The sequence below is a fragment of the Mus pahari genome, chromosome 12 (assembly GCF_900095145.1).
Source record: "Mus pahari chromosome 12, PAHARI_EIJ_v1.1, whole genome shotgun sequence".
NCBI lineage: Eukaryota > Metazoa > Chordata > Mammalia > Rodentia > Muridae > Mus > Mus pahari.
Window position 1 is genome coordinate 42,584,015 of NC_034601.1, and position 15,671 is coordinate 42,599,685.

The 15,671-nt window shown below is 46.1% G+C and overlaps 1 protein-coding gene across 1 annotated transcript; it reads left to right on the forward strand.

Moving 5' to 3' along the window:
- Window positions 1–190: 190 nt before the first annotated feature.
- Window positions 191–4,643, forward strand: Dppa4 (developmental pluripotency associated 4). Its single transcript, XM_021210061.1, has 5 exons — window positions 191–351; window positions 479–529; window positions 2,146–2,458; window positions 3,318–3,513; window positions 4,112–4,643. The coding sequence occupies exons 1-5, from the start codon at window positions 223–225 to the stop codon at window positions 4,143–4,145; spliced, it is 723 nt and encodes a 240-aa protein (XP_021065720.1). The 5' UTR covers window positions 191–222; the 3' UTR covers window positions 4,146–4,643.
- Window positions 4,644–15,671: the final 11,028 nt, after the last annotated feature.

A 15,671-nucleotide genomic window follows, 5' to 3' on the forward strand; every position in this document is an offset into this window, starting at 1 on the left:
TGGAGTCTCTGATCCTTTAGTTGATCATTTAAACAGGCACCTCTACATAAGAGGGTAACTATATATGTAAAAAGGGATTATGGGATTCCAATTCTGTGGATAAGAGCACTTGTTGCTCTGGCAAAGGACCCAGGTTTGATTTTTTTTTTTTTTTTTTTTTTTTTTTTTTTTTTTTGCCCCTCAGGTTGTAAACTAAAGGAGGAAAAACCACAAGACACTGAGATGTCAGAACAGACTCGCAGGAAGGTACCAGTTCCTCCTATTCCAAAGTATCTGCCCCCAGTGAACCTGATTCACCGAGATGTTTTGCGGGCTTGGTGCCAGAAGAAACGAGTGAGCAGCAAAGGCCAGGTGGGGGCCCGGAGGGGGCCTCTTGCTGCGCGGCAAAGTGGGGTTGTGGCAGCCAGAACTTCACTAACAACTCTTTTTATCTTTTGTTTTTGTTGTTGTTGTGGTTGTTGTTGTTGTTTTGTCTTAGAAATTAGATGCTTATAAACGACTCCTTGCAAGGGCTTTCCCAGAACAAATGGTAACTATATATATATTTTTTTATTTTTTTATTTTTTGAGACTATTTAGTATTAGCCCAGGCTAACCTGGCAGTCAGTCTGTGAAAATAAAAGTGGCTTCAAGCTCAAGGTCCACCTACCTCACGGGCGTGGCCTTCCAAGCCCTGCATGGAACTTTGCACTTTAAGGGATAGTGGCAGCGGGAAAGGTTTTGTTCTTCTAATAACTGGCATATCAGAGAATACATTGAAGAATTGCCTTGGCTCCCTTCTTCCCGCTTTATCCCCAAACGGAAGAGAGACCATGAATAAAACTAGGTAAGGTGGGTCCTTTTCATTTTTGGTGCTGGAAAATGAGTCTAGGATTTTTAATGCATGTATGCATGTTCTACCACTGAGCTGCACCTCACACGCCAGTCCCTAACCTACCCCACCCCCGCCCCGCCCTGCCCCGCCCCCGTTTTCTTTTCAGTTTTTGTTTTTGTTTGTGGTTTGTTTTGGTTTTGGCTTTGGGTTTTTTGTTTTGTTTTGTTTTGTTTTTTTGTTTTTGTTTTTTTTTAGTCTGCATGTAACCTAGGCTGGCCTAAGAACTTCAAGAACCTCCTTTCTCGGACTCTTAGTTACAGGTGTGTGCTACTACTATACTTGGGTGACTCATTTCTTTGTTTTTGTTACTTTGTATTTGTGAGATAGGGTTTCGCTGTGTAGCCCTTGCTGGCCCCAAACTTGGTAGCAAGCTTCCTGCCTCTGCAGCCTGAGTACCTCACCAGCATTTTGATCTTTGAGACTAGGATTTACTAGGTTAGTGACCTGGTGTTCTAGGTTAGTCTTGAATTACTGAGGCCAGGCGATCCCTTCACCTCCCGTGTAACAGACCGCAGCAGGCATGCCACAGCACTAGGCTCAGGGAGGGTACACTTAGAGTCTGTTAGTGAGGATGGTGTATTCTTGCTGGCTCCCATCATTCTGTTGGCTCACCTCCTTAGGTGATGGGCACTGGACCTGGGGCCTTGCACACGCTAGGCAAGTGAGCAGTTTCTCTAGCTTTGCTAGATCTTTTGTATTCACCCTTTCTGTCTAACTGAATCTAGACTGTAATCCTGTTACCAGAAAGAACCTCCTGCCCAAAGGCCACATTTCTGGTGCCCTCCCCTCCCCTTCCCTCCCCTCCTCTCCCCCTCAATTGAGGTTGTATGAATGTTTTACTTTCATGTGTGTATGCGTACCACATTGGCACCTGTGCCCTCTTCTGGCATAAGGGCACAGAATTCCCTGCATCTAGAGCTATGATAGTGAACCACCATTCAAGTGGTGGAAGAAGCCACGTTTTCTACCAACATAGTGAGTGAATGCCTGTGACTGATACATCATCTCTCCCCCCATCCCCCTCCCGGGATCACAGTTTTCTTTGTGGGTTCGAACGTGCTACAGGTTAGAAGACAGCACTGGGTGTCATTGGTCCTTGCTTTCTTCTTCATTGTAAGACAGAGTCTCTGTTGCCTGCTGGTGGATATAATGTTGGCCAGGAGTCTCTGGCTCCACCTCCCATTCTATTATCACAGGAGCATTAGAATGGGATTACAGGGGGTTGGGGATTTAGCTCAGTGGTTAATCTTCCCATTATCTATAATACCCTAGCTGGAGTTGAAGAACATCCCTGACTCGGCCAAAGGCGCCAGGTTGAAGACAGCTCACAAAAAAATGAAGGCGGAACCAGGGGAGGAGTCTGAGGTGACAGTTCCCCTGGAAATGGTNCCTGTACCAGAGGAGCAGATACCTGCCCTCGTCGACCCTCCCATGCTCTTCGAGGAAGTCAGCACCACAGTAGTGACTACACCTGCCTCCGAGGCAGCGTTAGCATCTTGGGCCAGAATTGCATCCAATGCTAAGAAGTACGAGACAGCGCCGGCCAATGCATCCTCTGCCGATGCGTCGTCGTCAGAAGTCAAAGGTTAGAATCAGTCACAGCCACCAGTGATTCCTGGACCTCACCCATGCTGTAGTTTCTAAGTTCCATTTTGGACAGGGTCTCACTGAGAGCTAGTATTCTTTTGCAGTAAGAAGAATCTTCTTTTTTTTGAGGTCTGCGTAGCCCTGGCTGTCCTGGAATTTGCTCTGTAGACCAGGCTGGCCTTGAACTCAGAAATCCACCTGCCTCTGCCTCCCAAGTGCTGGGATTAAAGGCGTGCGCCACCACCGCCTGGCTTGAGAGCACTTCTTTTTTTTGTTTTGTTTTGTTTTTAAGATTTATTTTATGTATATGAGTATACTGTAGCTGTTTTCAGACACACCAGAAGACATCGGATCCCTCTTCTTACAAGATGGTTGTAAGTCACCACGTGGTTGTTAGATATTGAACTCAGGACCTTGGGAAGAGCAGTCAGTGCTCCTAACCGCCGAGCTATCTCTCCAGCCCCCTGTTTGGGGTTTTTAAATTGTTTGTTTGTTTTCTCTAACTCCAGCTGTCCTGGAGCTAAGCTCTGTAGATCAGGCTGACCTCAACCTGACAGCCTGCCTCTACCTCCTTAGTGCTGGGATTAAAATTCTGTACAGCCACCAACCAGCAATTTTCTGGGAGTTTTGTTTGGTGTATGTGTGATGTGTTAGAATCACTCATGCAGGCTAAAGCAAATACTGTACCATTGAGATATATCGATAACCCTAAAGCCTGAAGGTTTCTTGTATACTTTCATGATAGGTAACAAGATGGATTGAGATGAAGCTTGGATTCCCAGTCTTACCTCAGGGCTGGCATTTCAGAGAGGCATCAAGTCTAGGCTGAAGCTGGTGTGTTCTCTTTGCTCCCACAGGGGAAATGTGGTGTGTGGTTCATGGGACAAGCCTTCCTGGGAACTCGCGTGGTTGGGTTCGGCTGCAGTTCCACGCTGGACAAGCCTGGGTACCCGATAAGAAAGGGAAAGCCATTGCCCTCTTCCTGCTTCCGGCCTGCACATTTCCACCCCCACACCTGGAGGACAACATGCTGTGCCCCAAGTGTGTTCATAAGTGAGTGCTGTGCACACTTAAGTTTTAATTAACTGTGTTGGAATATTACTTACCTTGCTCGTGTAAGTAAGCTCCAAAGAAGCTGCATTTCTAGGTCTGAAACTTGCTATGTAGATCATGCTTGCTAATCTCAAACTTGGAGCCAAAAAGTCTGCGGGCTTCTGCCTCCTACTTGGCATTAAGCCACACTAACAGGTTTTGGTGTGCTTTTGGGACATCCAGGAACCAAGGCTCACCTAGATCAAATGGCTGAAGCCACCAGTCTTGATGTTATTTCTGTCCTGTCTCCACTTTCCCAGCCTGAGATTGTGGGTGTGTCCCCAGGCTGGGGATCAAACTTGAAGGTTCATGCTTACATTCTCAACAGATTTTGTCTATTTTAAATCTTAGTACCTCTTCCTACTTCTGGTCTCTGATCTGGTTATGACACACCTTGTAATCCCAGCACTTGATGTAGTAGAGACTGGGGTGGATGATTGGTGGGAATTCAGGGCAAGCCTGATCTACCTGAGACTCAGTCAGAGGTGGGGGAGGGGGGTGAAGTGGGGAAGGAAGGCCTAACTAAATGAATGAATCCATAAATACATTTGTTTTCTAGGAACAAAATCTTGACTAAGAGCCTCGAAGGATAAAGGACAGATCTCCTAAGTTTGAACTAGCTGCTGGCATCACTCACTATTGTGTGATCGGCAGAGCTGCAGCTGACTCTGAGACTGATGGAAATCTACATCTCTGCCTTTGAAGGTGCCTTTCTCACCCAGATCTTAAGGGATAGTGTAAGTTAAGTTGATGCTTAAATGCAAGCAGTTTAGAAAAAGCCGGTGAGGCCACCTCTGCTCATTGTGCTGACTGGACACTGAGAGTGACCCCTCCCTCTTGTGTGAAGATGAGAAAGTCTATGTGTTTTGCTGCAAGTAGGTCTTGGGGCAGGAGGATGACATCTCCAGATAACAGCGGTTGCTAGTCCTGTCACCAGCACGACGGGGGTCCTAGCCAGTTCCGTGGTCAACTGTAAAGACTTAGTTTATACCTGTAGCCTCTGCATGCACGTCCTCTTCCCTGGGTTGTAGTGTGTTAGTGATTAGTGCTTGGGTGTGTTTTCTGCTTTTGTAAAATAGTACACTAAATCTTGTTATCTGTTTGATTGGTTACTTTTCCCTTGAGTTTCTTCTGCTCCTCTCTGAACGCCATGTCTGAAAGGGCTTTGGAACATTGCTTAGAGCAGAGGGAGGTGTGTGTGAGTGTGTGAGTGTGTGTGTGTGTGTGTGTGTGTGTGTGTGTGTGTGTGTGGTGGGGGGTGTTTAACTGTCCCAAGGCAGGAAGAGGCAGGCTACTCACAACCCATGTGCTCCTGGTGTGATGGGTGTGAAGGCCACCATCACTTCATGGCCTCTGTGCCAGCAATGCACATCCGTAAAGGAGATGAATGAACAAGGAACACACTTGCTTGACTCCTTTGGAGGATTTGAGTACAGGCTGGGGCAGAAGCTTTCTGTGAGATCGCTAGGCATCTGTCTGTCCCAGTGTCATCTCCTGATGAACCCCTGCTGGTTGCATTTGATGTCATACATTCGACCGCCATCCTTGCTTCTCTAGCTCCGTCTCTTGTCTGAAAAGGACATGGAGCCAAGTGCCTTGGATGAAATCCACAACAGGAGGATGGCTGGTGTGCTGATCATGCATGCTCCTGGAGAGTAAGACAAGATTTGCACTTGAGTTTTCCAACTAGATGTGAGAGTCCAGCCAGAGTTGGGTCCTGGCCCACAAGTGTGTGTGGCGTGCCTGCATGTAGATTTCCATAGGAATCGTGGCATGTGATATCTCTAGACAGCCCTCCATTTTCCTCTAAGAGGGCATGGAAAGTTCCAAGTGTGGGTTCCTTAGTCAGAGATCTTGCCAAACCATTGTTGGCAGAGAGGCCACATGAAGAAATCTTGGGTCCTCCCTGACAAACAGTGCTGGATGTGAGAAGTATGTCCCAGTGGTCCCAGTCAGTGGGAGAGGTGTGGCAAGCAAGGTGTGAATTCCCCCACCCCCACTCTGGTTTTTCAAGAAAGGGTTTCTCTGTGTAGCCCTGGCTAAAAAAATATGTCAGTAATGTGATACAATGAGCATGCAATTATTACTGATAATTGCTTTGCCAGAAAAGATTTAATATGAATCTAATCATGAAGAACCAATCAGTCCTGATTCTACCTGTGGTTGGAGTAATTACGAGGTGAGCCTATTAGACACCCTTTTTTCTGTTTCTGACACTCTTAAATAAATCCAAATTTCTGAAGGCAAATTAATAACTGATAATAACCATCACACCATTCAAATAGCTTGTTTACCTCCTTTTTGTATAAAATCTACTGTATCACCATTATTGAGTCTTATTTGGAGCGGCAAGTTCTTGGGGAACCACCATATCCCTATGTAAAACTCTCAAAGCTGCACAGAAAACATTTGCTACGTGCCCATTTAAGTTATGTGTATGGTGGGTGTGTGTGTGTGTGTGTGTGTGTGTGTGTGTGTGTGTATGTGTGCGCGCGTGTGTGTGCACACGCACGCACTCATGCCCACAAAAGCCAGAAGAGATCATGATACCCTTTGAGGCTGGAGTTACAACACAGGTAACTATAAAGTGTCCAGCATGGATGCTGAGACCAACTTGGGCCCTCTGGGAAAGCAGCGAGTTCTCTAGCCATTGAACTATCTCCAGCTCACTTTTTTTGTTTGTTTGTTTTGTTTTCGAGACAGGGTTTCTCTGCATAGCTCTGGCTGTCCTGGAACTCACTTCTGTAGACCAGGCTGGCTTCGAACTCAGAAATCTGCCTGCCTCTGCCTCCCAAGTGCTGGGATTAACGGTGTGTGCCACCACTGCCCAGCTCCAGCTCACATTCTTACATTTCCTTTATTTTGAGATGTTTCACTGTATCCTAGGTGTTTTGAACTCTTTAGCTCAGGCTATCCTGAAACTCAGCAGCAGCTTTCCTGCTTCTATGATAGCAGGGCTCAGGCTATAGTGGCGCATTGGCGAGGTGCTGTCTAGCATGCATGAAGCCCTGTTAGGTCAGGACTATAGTGACCTTCACCTGTAGTCCCAGAACTAACTCAGGAATGTCAGAAGTTCATCCTCGGCATGGTTATGGAATGTATAATGCAGAGAGAAAATCTTAACACATTAGTAGTGGGCCAGTGAGGTAGATTATCAGGTAAAAGTACCTGTCACCAAGGCCTAACTACCTGAGTTTGGTCCCCTACACACACATGATAAAAGGGAAAAAATCAGTGTGTGGCTACACATGCATTTAATCCCAGCCTGGTCTACATATCGAATTCCAGGACAGCAAGGACTATGGTTTTTTTTGTTTTGTTTTGTTTTCGAGACAGGGTTTCTCTGTGTAGCCCTGGCTGTCCTGGAACTCACTCTGTAGACCAGGCTGGCCTCGAACTCAGAAATCCACCTGCCTTTGCCTCCCGAGTGCTGGGATTAAAGGCATGTGCCACCAACACCTGGCGGTTTTTTTTTTTTTTTTTAATGACTTCCATATATACACTATAGAACATGAGACATTTTAAAATAAAAACAGTATTAGTAATTGGGTAATGGGATGCACAGATTATTTACAGTAATAGGAGTTGGAAATGAGAGAGAGACAGGTTTCCCTGTGTAGCCCTGGGTGTCCTGGAACTAACTAGGCTAGGATGGCCTCCAACTCCTGCCTCCCATTCCCATGCTGGGATTAAAGGTTTGCTCTATTAATGCCCAGCAGAGGTTTTTGGGTTTTTTTTTTTTTTTAAATAAACGAGCAAAAAAGCAAAAACAAAAAAGATGTGTAGTCTAGAGCTCCGTCTGTCCTGAGGAAAAGCCAGAGCTCTCCAGATGACCCTCAAACCTTTCCTTACTACCTTCTTCCTCCCTTAGCTCTGACATCCCCTCTCCCCTCCCCTGCAACCCCGCCCTTCATTTTTTTACTTTGAGCAAATCCTCCCACTGTAGAGCCTTATCTTTTTTCCTGGAATGCCTTCTCGCAGATGTCCGCTGGACTTGTTTTAAACTTCCGGGCCTTGGAGATGGCTTAGTGGGTGAGTGTTCTAATGCAAGCCTGGAGCCCAGTTGCACTGACGGTTTATACTTTGACTGCCTCGGGTTATTGTTTGACTTCTTCCTCTGAATGTAAAGATGAAAAGTTTTATCCTGAGGTCCAAAACCTCAATTTTGTTTGTCTGAGATAAGGGGAGAATGACCTTGAAGGCCTGCCTGGGCTCCCTGCCCCACCCAGGTGCTACTTCACCCGAAGCACAGTCATTTCCCCCATTGTGCTAAGGGTGGAATCCACAACCTTGTGTAAGCAAGGCAAGTTCTTAACTTGAGTCAGCCTCCTAGAACAGAGGTCTATCCTGTATTTGATGCTCAGTGCACATGGGTTCATTTCCCAACGCTGAAAATAAGGACAAATGCATGCTGTCTCCTCCCCTTAAAACAGAATAAGAATTGTAAATTACAGTCGGGCGTGGTGGCACACACGCCTTTAATCCCTGAACTCAGGAGGCAGAGGCAGGCGGATTTCTGAGCTCGAGGCCAGCCTGGTCTACAGTGTGAGTTTCAGGACAGCCAGGGCTACACAGAGAAACCCTGTCTCAAAAAGAATTGTAAATTACTTTGAAATTGGGAATTTAAAGTTTGGGGGGGGCACTGTGCAGGAGAGATGGCTTGGGGTTAAGAACACTGGCTGCTCTTTCAGAGGACCTCAGTTCAGTTCTCAGCAACCACATGGCAGGTTACACCTGCCTGTAACTTAAATTTCGGGGCACCGTTATACAGACACACATGCAGGCAAAACACCAATGAACATACAACAGGTACCCGATGCCCTGGATCCCGCATAGTAGGAGAAAACTGATTCCCATTTAAGTTAAACTCTCACCTTCCCAGTTCACTATGGCATGCTCAGACAGGCACAATAAGTGGATGTAGTTTAAAATCTCAAGCTTGGCATAGTGGCACACACCTGTAATTCCAGCTGTTAAACTGGTACAGGTGGATAGAAGCTTGAATCCAGCCTGGGCCACATACATAGCTAGTGGGACACATGTTCAAGAATACGTTCATTCTAGAAAAACTTGTGCTTTAGTGGCACCTGGAAGAACAGTCAAGTAGTCATTCTGGAAAGCACTGTGGGGTTTCCTTTCCCAGATGAGTGAGTCAAGAATGCTAGTCTCTTGTCTTTGGGATTCGTGTGTGTGTGGGTGTGTGGTGGAGTCCTGAGACTGAGGCTTAAAGGAGAGAGATACCGATGTCTGTGGTGCTATGAGCCAGAGTCCTTGCAGCTGATGTTGCTGCCCTGCCCTGCTTGCTCTCTAGCAGCAAGACCTTGAAGTTTGTGACCATTGACTGATCATGGGGCTTGTTACAAGGGCTGAAAATTCGTGTATTTGTGTATATACATTGAATGCACAGACTATGTTCAATTCCCAAGGGCTCAGTGCAGCCAACTTGGTACACATTGTTCAGTTATTCCAGGAGTGTCATGATTCATGTCAGGTAGACGGCAGGGAGACGACGTGATGAGCTATTAGGACAGCCTTTCTGTCCTGGAATCTCCCAGACCTCTGTCCATTCTTCTTAGTCTTTGCTCTACGACTGGCCATCATCTATTTAAAAAAAAAAAGATTTATTTATTATTTTATGTATATGAGTACACTATAGGAGTTCTGGATGATATCCTGGCTGGAAGCTCCACCATTCCCCATATTTATGGTGATAGGCTTTACTAGGACACTCTTGGCAAATTTCTGAACTTTGCCATGGTGGCATTCACTGAAGAATAGAGTTTGCCATTAACCTCTGAAATAGGAAAACATGATGAGGATGTCAAAGCCCTTGCTGATCATACGGTCAGCCTCATCTAAAACAATAGCAGCAGCTATGTAGGCTAACCAATTTATTCTACCAACAAAAAAAAACAAAAAAACCATAACGCTCCAAATAATGGCCACCACCATGTGCATACAATATTGGATAATTGCCATCTTCTCTTTGATGGGCATGCCTCAGATTTCAGGATGCTAAAGGGCTGCTTGGCCAGTTCTCATGAGGGGAGAATGGTAAGTCCATAGGGCCTATCTTAGTGTTCTGTTGCTCTGAAAAGACATCCTGACCACTGTAACTCTTATAAAGGAAAGCATTTGATTGGGGCTTGCTTACAGTTTCAGATAATTTCAGAAATGCAGTCCATTTCCAGCATGGTGGCTCGTAGGCAGACATGGTGCTGGAGAGGTAGCTGAGGGTTCTACATCCAGATCCTAAGAGAAGGAAGAGAGTGAGTGTCCCATGGAGACTGGCTTGGTCTCTTGCAACCTCAAAGCCCTGCCCCCACCCCCAGTGACACTTTGTCCAGCAAGGCCACACATCTTAGCCCTTAGTAGTGGCACTGATGACTAAACTTTCAAATATGAACTTATGGGGACCGTTCTTATTTAAACCACCATAGAGCCCTTTAGGCCTCGAGAATCATGTTTTCTAACACTGTGAAGGGCAAGTGCAAACACCAGTGTCTAGCCTGAGCTCAGGAAAGCAGTGCCAGTTATGACCTATACCGACAGAATGGTGGGGGTCCCGTAGATTTCAGTGGGTGTTGGTGTTGAGAATGCCTTCTTGAGGCCTTAGAGAGTAGCCGAAGGAAACTTCATCTTGCCAGGCATGGTGGCGCACTTGGGAGGCAGAGGCAGGCGGATTTCTGAGTTCAAGGCCAGCCTGGTCTACAAAGAGAGTTCCAGGACAGCCAGGGCTATACAGAGAAACCCTGTCTTGAAAAACCAAAAAAAAAAAAAAAAATTCGTCTCCTTTTGGAGTTCTTATTTGGAAGTTGACACCATCTCTCTGTGGAAGGTGCTCTTCCAAACTTGGTCCTGCTCACCATATGTGTGTTATGCAGGTATGGTGGTGCGTGCCTTTAATCTCAGCACTTGGGAGGGAGAGGCAAGCCTGAACTACAGAGAAAGTTGCCGGACATCCAGAGCAGCACAGAGAAGTCCTGTATCGGGAGTGTGTGTGTGTGTGTGTGTGTGTGTGTGTGTGTGTGTGAAGGCGGGAGGGAGGGAGGCATAGGTCACCATATGTGATATCCTTGTCCGTTTCCTCCTGGCACAGTCTGCATGCTTCAGCTCCTGCCATCCGAGAAAGCTGATGTCACTCTTGTCTCTTTAGTGCCTCTGCCCTGCTGCCTCTCTGCTCTAAAGCAGTGGCCACCTGTAGCAGTTAATGCCCTGTTGCTGTGGTAAGACACCACGACAGGCATTACCGAGAGAAGAAAAGGGCTTTATGGTTCCAGGGGTGATTTGAGTCCATGACAGGCAGAACAGAATTAGCGTGTCTCTCAGACTGCAAGGAGAAAGCAGAGAGGGGGAACTTTGAAGAGCTCAAACTTGGCCCCTCCCCCTGCCAATCATGCACTTCCTCCAGCAAAAGTACAACTTCTCAACCTACACACATAGCAGTACTAACTCCAGACCAAGTATTTCAACATAGGAACCTTCGATGGACATTGCCATTCAAGCCATGGCCAGTGCTGCTGCAATGGCACATGGGACAACACCCATGAGCCTTCATTCTCAGAGAGGCTCTGTCCATACGTTGCCAGTGTCCACTTTCACTCGTGTTCCTATTCCTGGTATTTTTGCAGCATTGACCTCCAAGATTTTCAGCTCCGACTCTGCCTGAATTCTATTGATCTCCTTGATGCTGATTGGCCGTGCAGCTCCCGCACTGGTGCTGGAGGTGGCAGTGTATTTGAGGTTGTCCTTGCACATCTTCCTGTAAACCTTGGAGGACTTAGCCCAGCTTCATTCTGATCCAGGCAAGCACTGGGAGATGTAGCAACTTGGGATTTCACTTATCTCGGGCTGTTCACACACCCCTCATCTAATGCACCAAGTATGCCCACCCTTGTAAGTGTATATGTGCTCCCCACTGCAAACAATAGAATGACTCCCTCCTAGACACTTCCAATAACTAACTCCCCTGTCTCTGAGTCTACTCAAATGTATTCTAGGGCATATCTGGGTTTAGAAAAGGTAGTGTGCTAATCCAGCCTGAATCCATTTTGGGTGACTGTGCAAGACGTAAGATTGTGTCCTTTGATTGAACTTTTAGAGGAAAATCTAATTTCTCACCTTACCGCTATGCAAAATTGGGCTTGCATCCTCGGAGAGAATGTGCATTTGAGCAAAGGCATAATAACACAGTCCGAACCTGCCAGTCAAAATAAAGAAATTTAGGTTGGAGAGATGGGTGAGAAGTTAAGAAGTTAAGAGCACTGGCTGTTCTTCTAGAGAACCAGGATTAGATTCTCAGTGCCTGCCTAGTGGCTCTCAACCCCTAGTGGCTCTGATACCCTCTTCTGACTTCCCCAGAACCAGACACGTTTGTCATGCATAGACACATGTAGTCAAACACATACAATAAGAAGTCCCAAACAGCCGGGCAGTGGTGGCGCACACCTTTAATCCCAGCACGTGGGAGGCAGAGGCAGGCGGATTTCTGAGTTCGAGGCCAGCCTGGTCTACAAAGTGAATTCCAGGACAGCCAGGGCTACACAGAGAAACCCTGTCTCTAATTCTACAAACTCCTGCTGGCTTGCACCATATCTGATCTGCAACCATCACTTCGGTTTTGAATAAAGTTTCCTTCTTATTGTGCAGTCTGTGTGTGCTTCTTTAGTTCCTTAATTAAGATTCCAAGAAACTGGAAATACCCATTCTAGAACACCGGTAACAATTCCCAGGTGTGTGCACAGCAGAGGACTCCTCATACTCCTCCCCCACTCACTCTCTGAATTAGTATTGAATGCAGGTGCTACAACTCTAATGGAGAAGTTTCATGCTTCCTGTGCTGACCGGAGGAGTCGCCTTGGATGGCACCCACCTGGGGCCATATTACCTCAGCCACTATCTCTCCAGGTGCTTCTTGAAGAACCCATGAAGGATGTATATACCTAAAGCCACGAAAATGCTAAGCCTTGAAAAACAGGAAAACATCTGAATTGCAAGGCAGCGGCCAGAAGCTTAGAGCTTGGTTCATAGCACCTATATAGAGGCCCGCAACCATCCATAACTCTAGTTCCAGAGAATCTACACCATCTTTTGACCTCTATGGCACCAAGCACAATGTGGTGCACACAGATACAAACAGACAAAACAGACACACAAAATAATGAGATTAGACTTTTAATTTAAAAAACAGAAACTTGCCGGGCGTGGTGGCGCATTCCTTTAATCCCAGCACTCGGTCTACAGAGAGTTCCAGGACAGCCAGGGCTACACAGAGAAACCCTGACTCACAAAAACAAAACAGAAACTTATGTGTATAAGTGTATTGCCTGCATGTCTGGCTGTGCACCCTGTATGTGCAGTGCCCAAGATGGATAGAAGTTAACTTGGAAACTGATAAATGGTGGGGGTGGAGTTGAGTCTGACAGTAATCATCAATGAACTAGCTACCAGAGGCAGAATAATTCAGAAAGTTCAAACAAACAAAAACGTGATTCTTAGCTGGGCCTTGTGTCCCATTTATAATTTCATCCATTCTGGAGGTAGGGGGAAAAACTCACAAGTTAAAACTTGCCTGGATATAGTACATTCAAGGTCAATTTATGTGATGTAATGATACTCTGGTGTGCATGGACACATGCACACACACATTTCTAAGTTCTCTTCAGGTTGAGGTCTTGAATAACAGAAAATTCTGGGCTGGAAAAAGAGGAAAGAGGAGATAGACCAAAGGACCTGTGGGCAGGAGTTAGGAGTACAATTCCCAACATAGCTGGAGGGCGACTAATCTATGAGTATAGTAATGGACCATCAAGAATCCATCCCTTTGGGCTGGTGAGATGGCTCAGAGGGTAAGACCACAGACTGCTCTTCCGAAGGTCCTGAGTTCAAATCCCAGCAACCACTTGGCGGCTCACACCCACCCGTAATGAGATCTGACATGACACATTCTTGTCTGAAGACAGCTACAGTGTACTAATTTATAGTAAATAAAAAAAAAAAAATTCATCCCAACAAAAAGTTTCTCCTGGTTCAGGACATACATACATTGAGACAGAGTCAGTGCCAAAATGATTCTTAGCCACAGTGAAACCAATGCTGATCCAAGAGAAACACTCAAGTTCAGAGGCAAAGGAGGGATGAAGGAATGATGAGGCTGAGGAAAACAGGCCTGTAGGGATGGAGATGGTAAGTGAGGTGACATCTGTGAAGGGATTGTTCTTTGCACAGCCTCAGGATAAGATGTTGAAAAGGTCGATCAGGAATGTGCTAGAAAGGGGCATAGCACAGCTGAGAATGTTCTGAGACCACAGGTGAGGCAGTTATAGTATTGGACCATAATATCAGTTGGGTGGGTGGGGCAGGTAACAGACCCTGAAATAATACAACTGGGTTATGGCACTTAATTATTAGAAGCCAGCAGGCTAGGACTTCCAAGAAGATTGAATGGCCTCAAGGACTATGAGGCTGGGGTCCTTGTGGGCAAAGCAAACAGGAAGACAAGAGGCTGTAGCCCCACATCCACAGGCAAAGAAGTCAGGGGGGAGAGAGGGATGTAGTGCAATGGTTAGAGTGCCCGTCTAACATCCCTGAGACCCTGGGTTTGGTCCCTTTCGGTGCATAACCTGGATGTGGTGACACGTACCTGTGATCCCAGCTCCTGAGAGACAGAGGCAGAAAGAAGTTGGAGTTCACCCTTTGTCTCTGTTACATAGTAAGTCAATCTAAGCTCCCTGAGACTCTTTCTCAAAGAAATAGAAACAACAAAAACAAGTCAGTCAGAAGCTGGAAAAAGGGGATCTTCAAGGGCAGTCACCCAGACAAAAAGACGTGATCAAGTCAGCCACGGCGGATCAATAATTCAAGGCTAGACTGTACTACACAGCGAGTTTCCACCTCATAAAAAACATTTTGTAACACAAGATGAGGCAATACAAGAGCAAAGTGACTTCCAGCTGAGTCACTGAACCAGAGAAGCTGGCTTAATTTTCCTGTGAGAAAGAGGTTTGGCCAGTCACAATCCTTCGTTTGCAATAGGCGTAGCCATTTACTTGAGCCAATCACAGTCTTGCCTCTTAGCAGCAATCCCAGTGATTGAAGCTTGTGTCTTGGACCAGTCCTAACTTTAACCTCTTAACTAACGCCAGGCATCCATCTGCTGGAGCATCTTCTGGTCAGCGCTTCTCTACTGGCCAGTCAGAAATGATTCCGGAGTCATCTAGAATCCATCAGACAGGACTTGTGAAAACAGAAGTCTAGAACCATTCGTTTTCAGCTGGCTTTGATCCCAGTACTCGGGAGGCAGAGACAGGAAGATCTCTGTGAGTTCCAAACTAGCCTGATCTGACCCTGTCTCAAAAAAAAAAAAAAAAAAAAAAAAAAAAAAAGTTTCCGGGCTTAGACTGCCAGCAGTCAGAAACCAGACAAACAGCAGACATTCTTCAGTTGTCTCAAGGTATGCATGGAATGTTCCTAAATGACTGGCGCTGGCCTAAGAGGAAACTACCTGTCTATCTGTCCTTTTGCCCAAGGCATCCAGACTTGTAAGGGAGAACCTAACAGCTGCTATTTGGAGAGTCAAGTTACTCCTCCGAAAACCATCTTTGCTTATTCGGGAAGATGATTATCAGGAATGCTTACTAATGCAAGTTTATTTTATTTTTTATTTTTTTTTTTTTAAGATTTATTTATTTATATGTAAGTACACTGTAGCTGTCTTCAGACACACCAGAAGAGGGCCTCAGATCTCATTTACAGATAGTTATGAGCCACCATGTGGTTGCTGGAATTTGAACTCAGGACCTTTGGAAGAGCAGTCATTGCTCTTTAACTCTAAGCCATCTCTCCAGCCCGCTAATGCAAATTTTAAGAACTAAAAATGGTGAAATTTAAGCAAATCTTAACAGTGCTTAACACCCGTCAAGTGCTTTAGAAACAGTGGTGTGTGCCTTCTCTACCAGTGAGCTATATCCCAAACCTAGTCTACGAGGTCGTTACTTTGAAATTGACTTGCCGGGCATGGTGGCGCACGCCTTTAATCCCAGCACTCGGGAGGCAGAGGCAGGCGGATTTCTGAGTTCGAGGCCAGCCTGATCTACAAAGTGAGCTCCAGGACAGCCAGG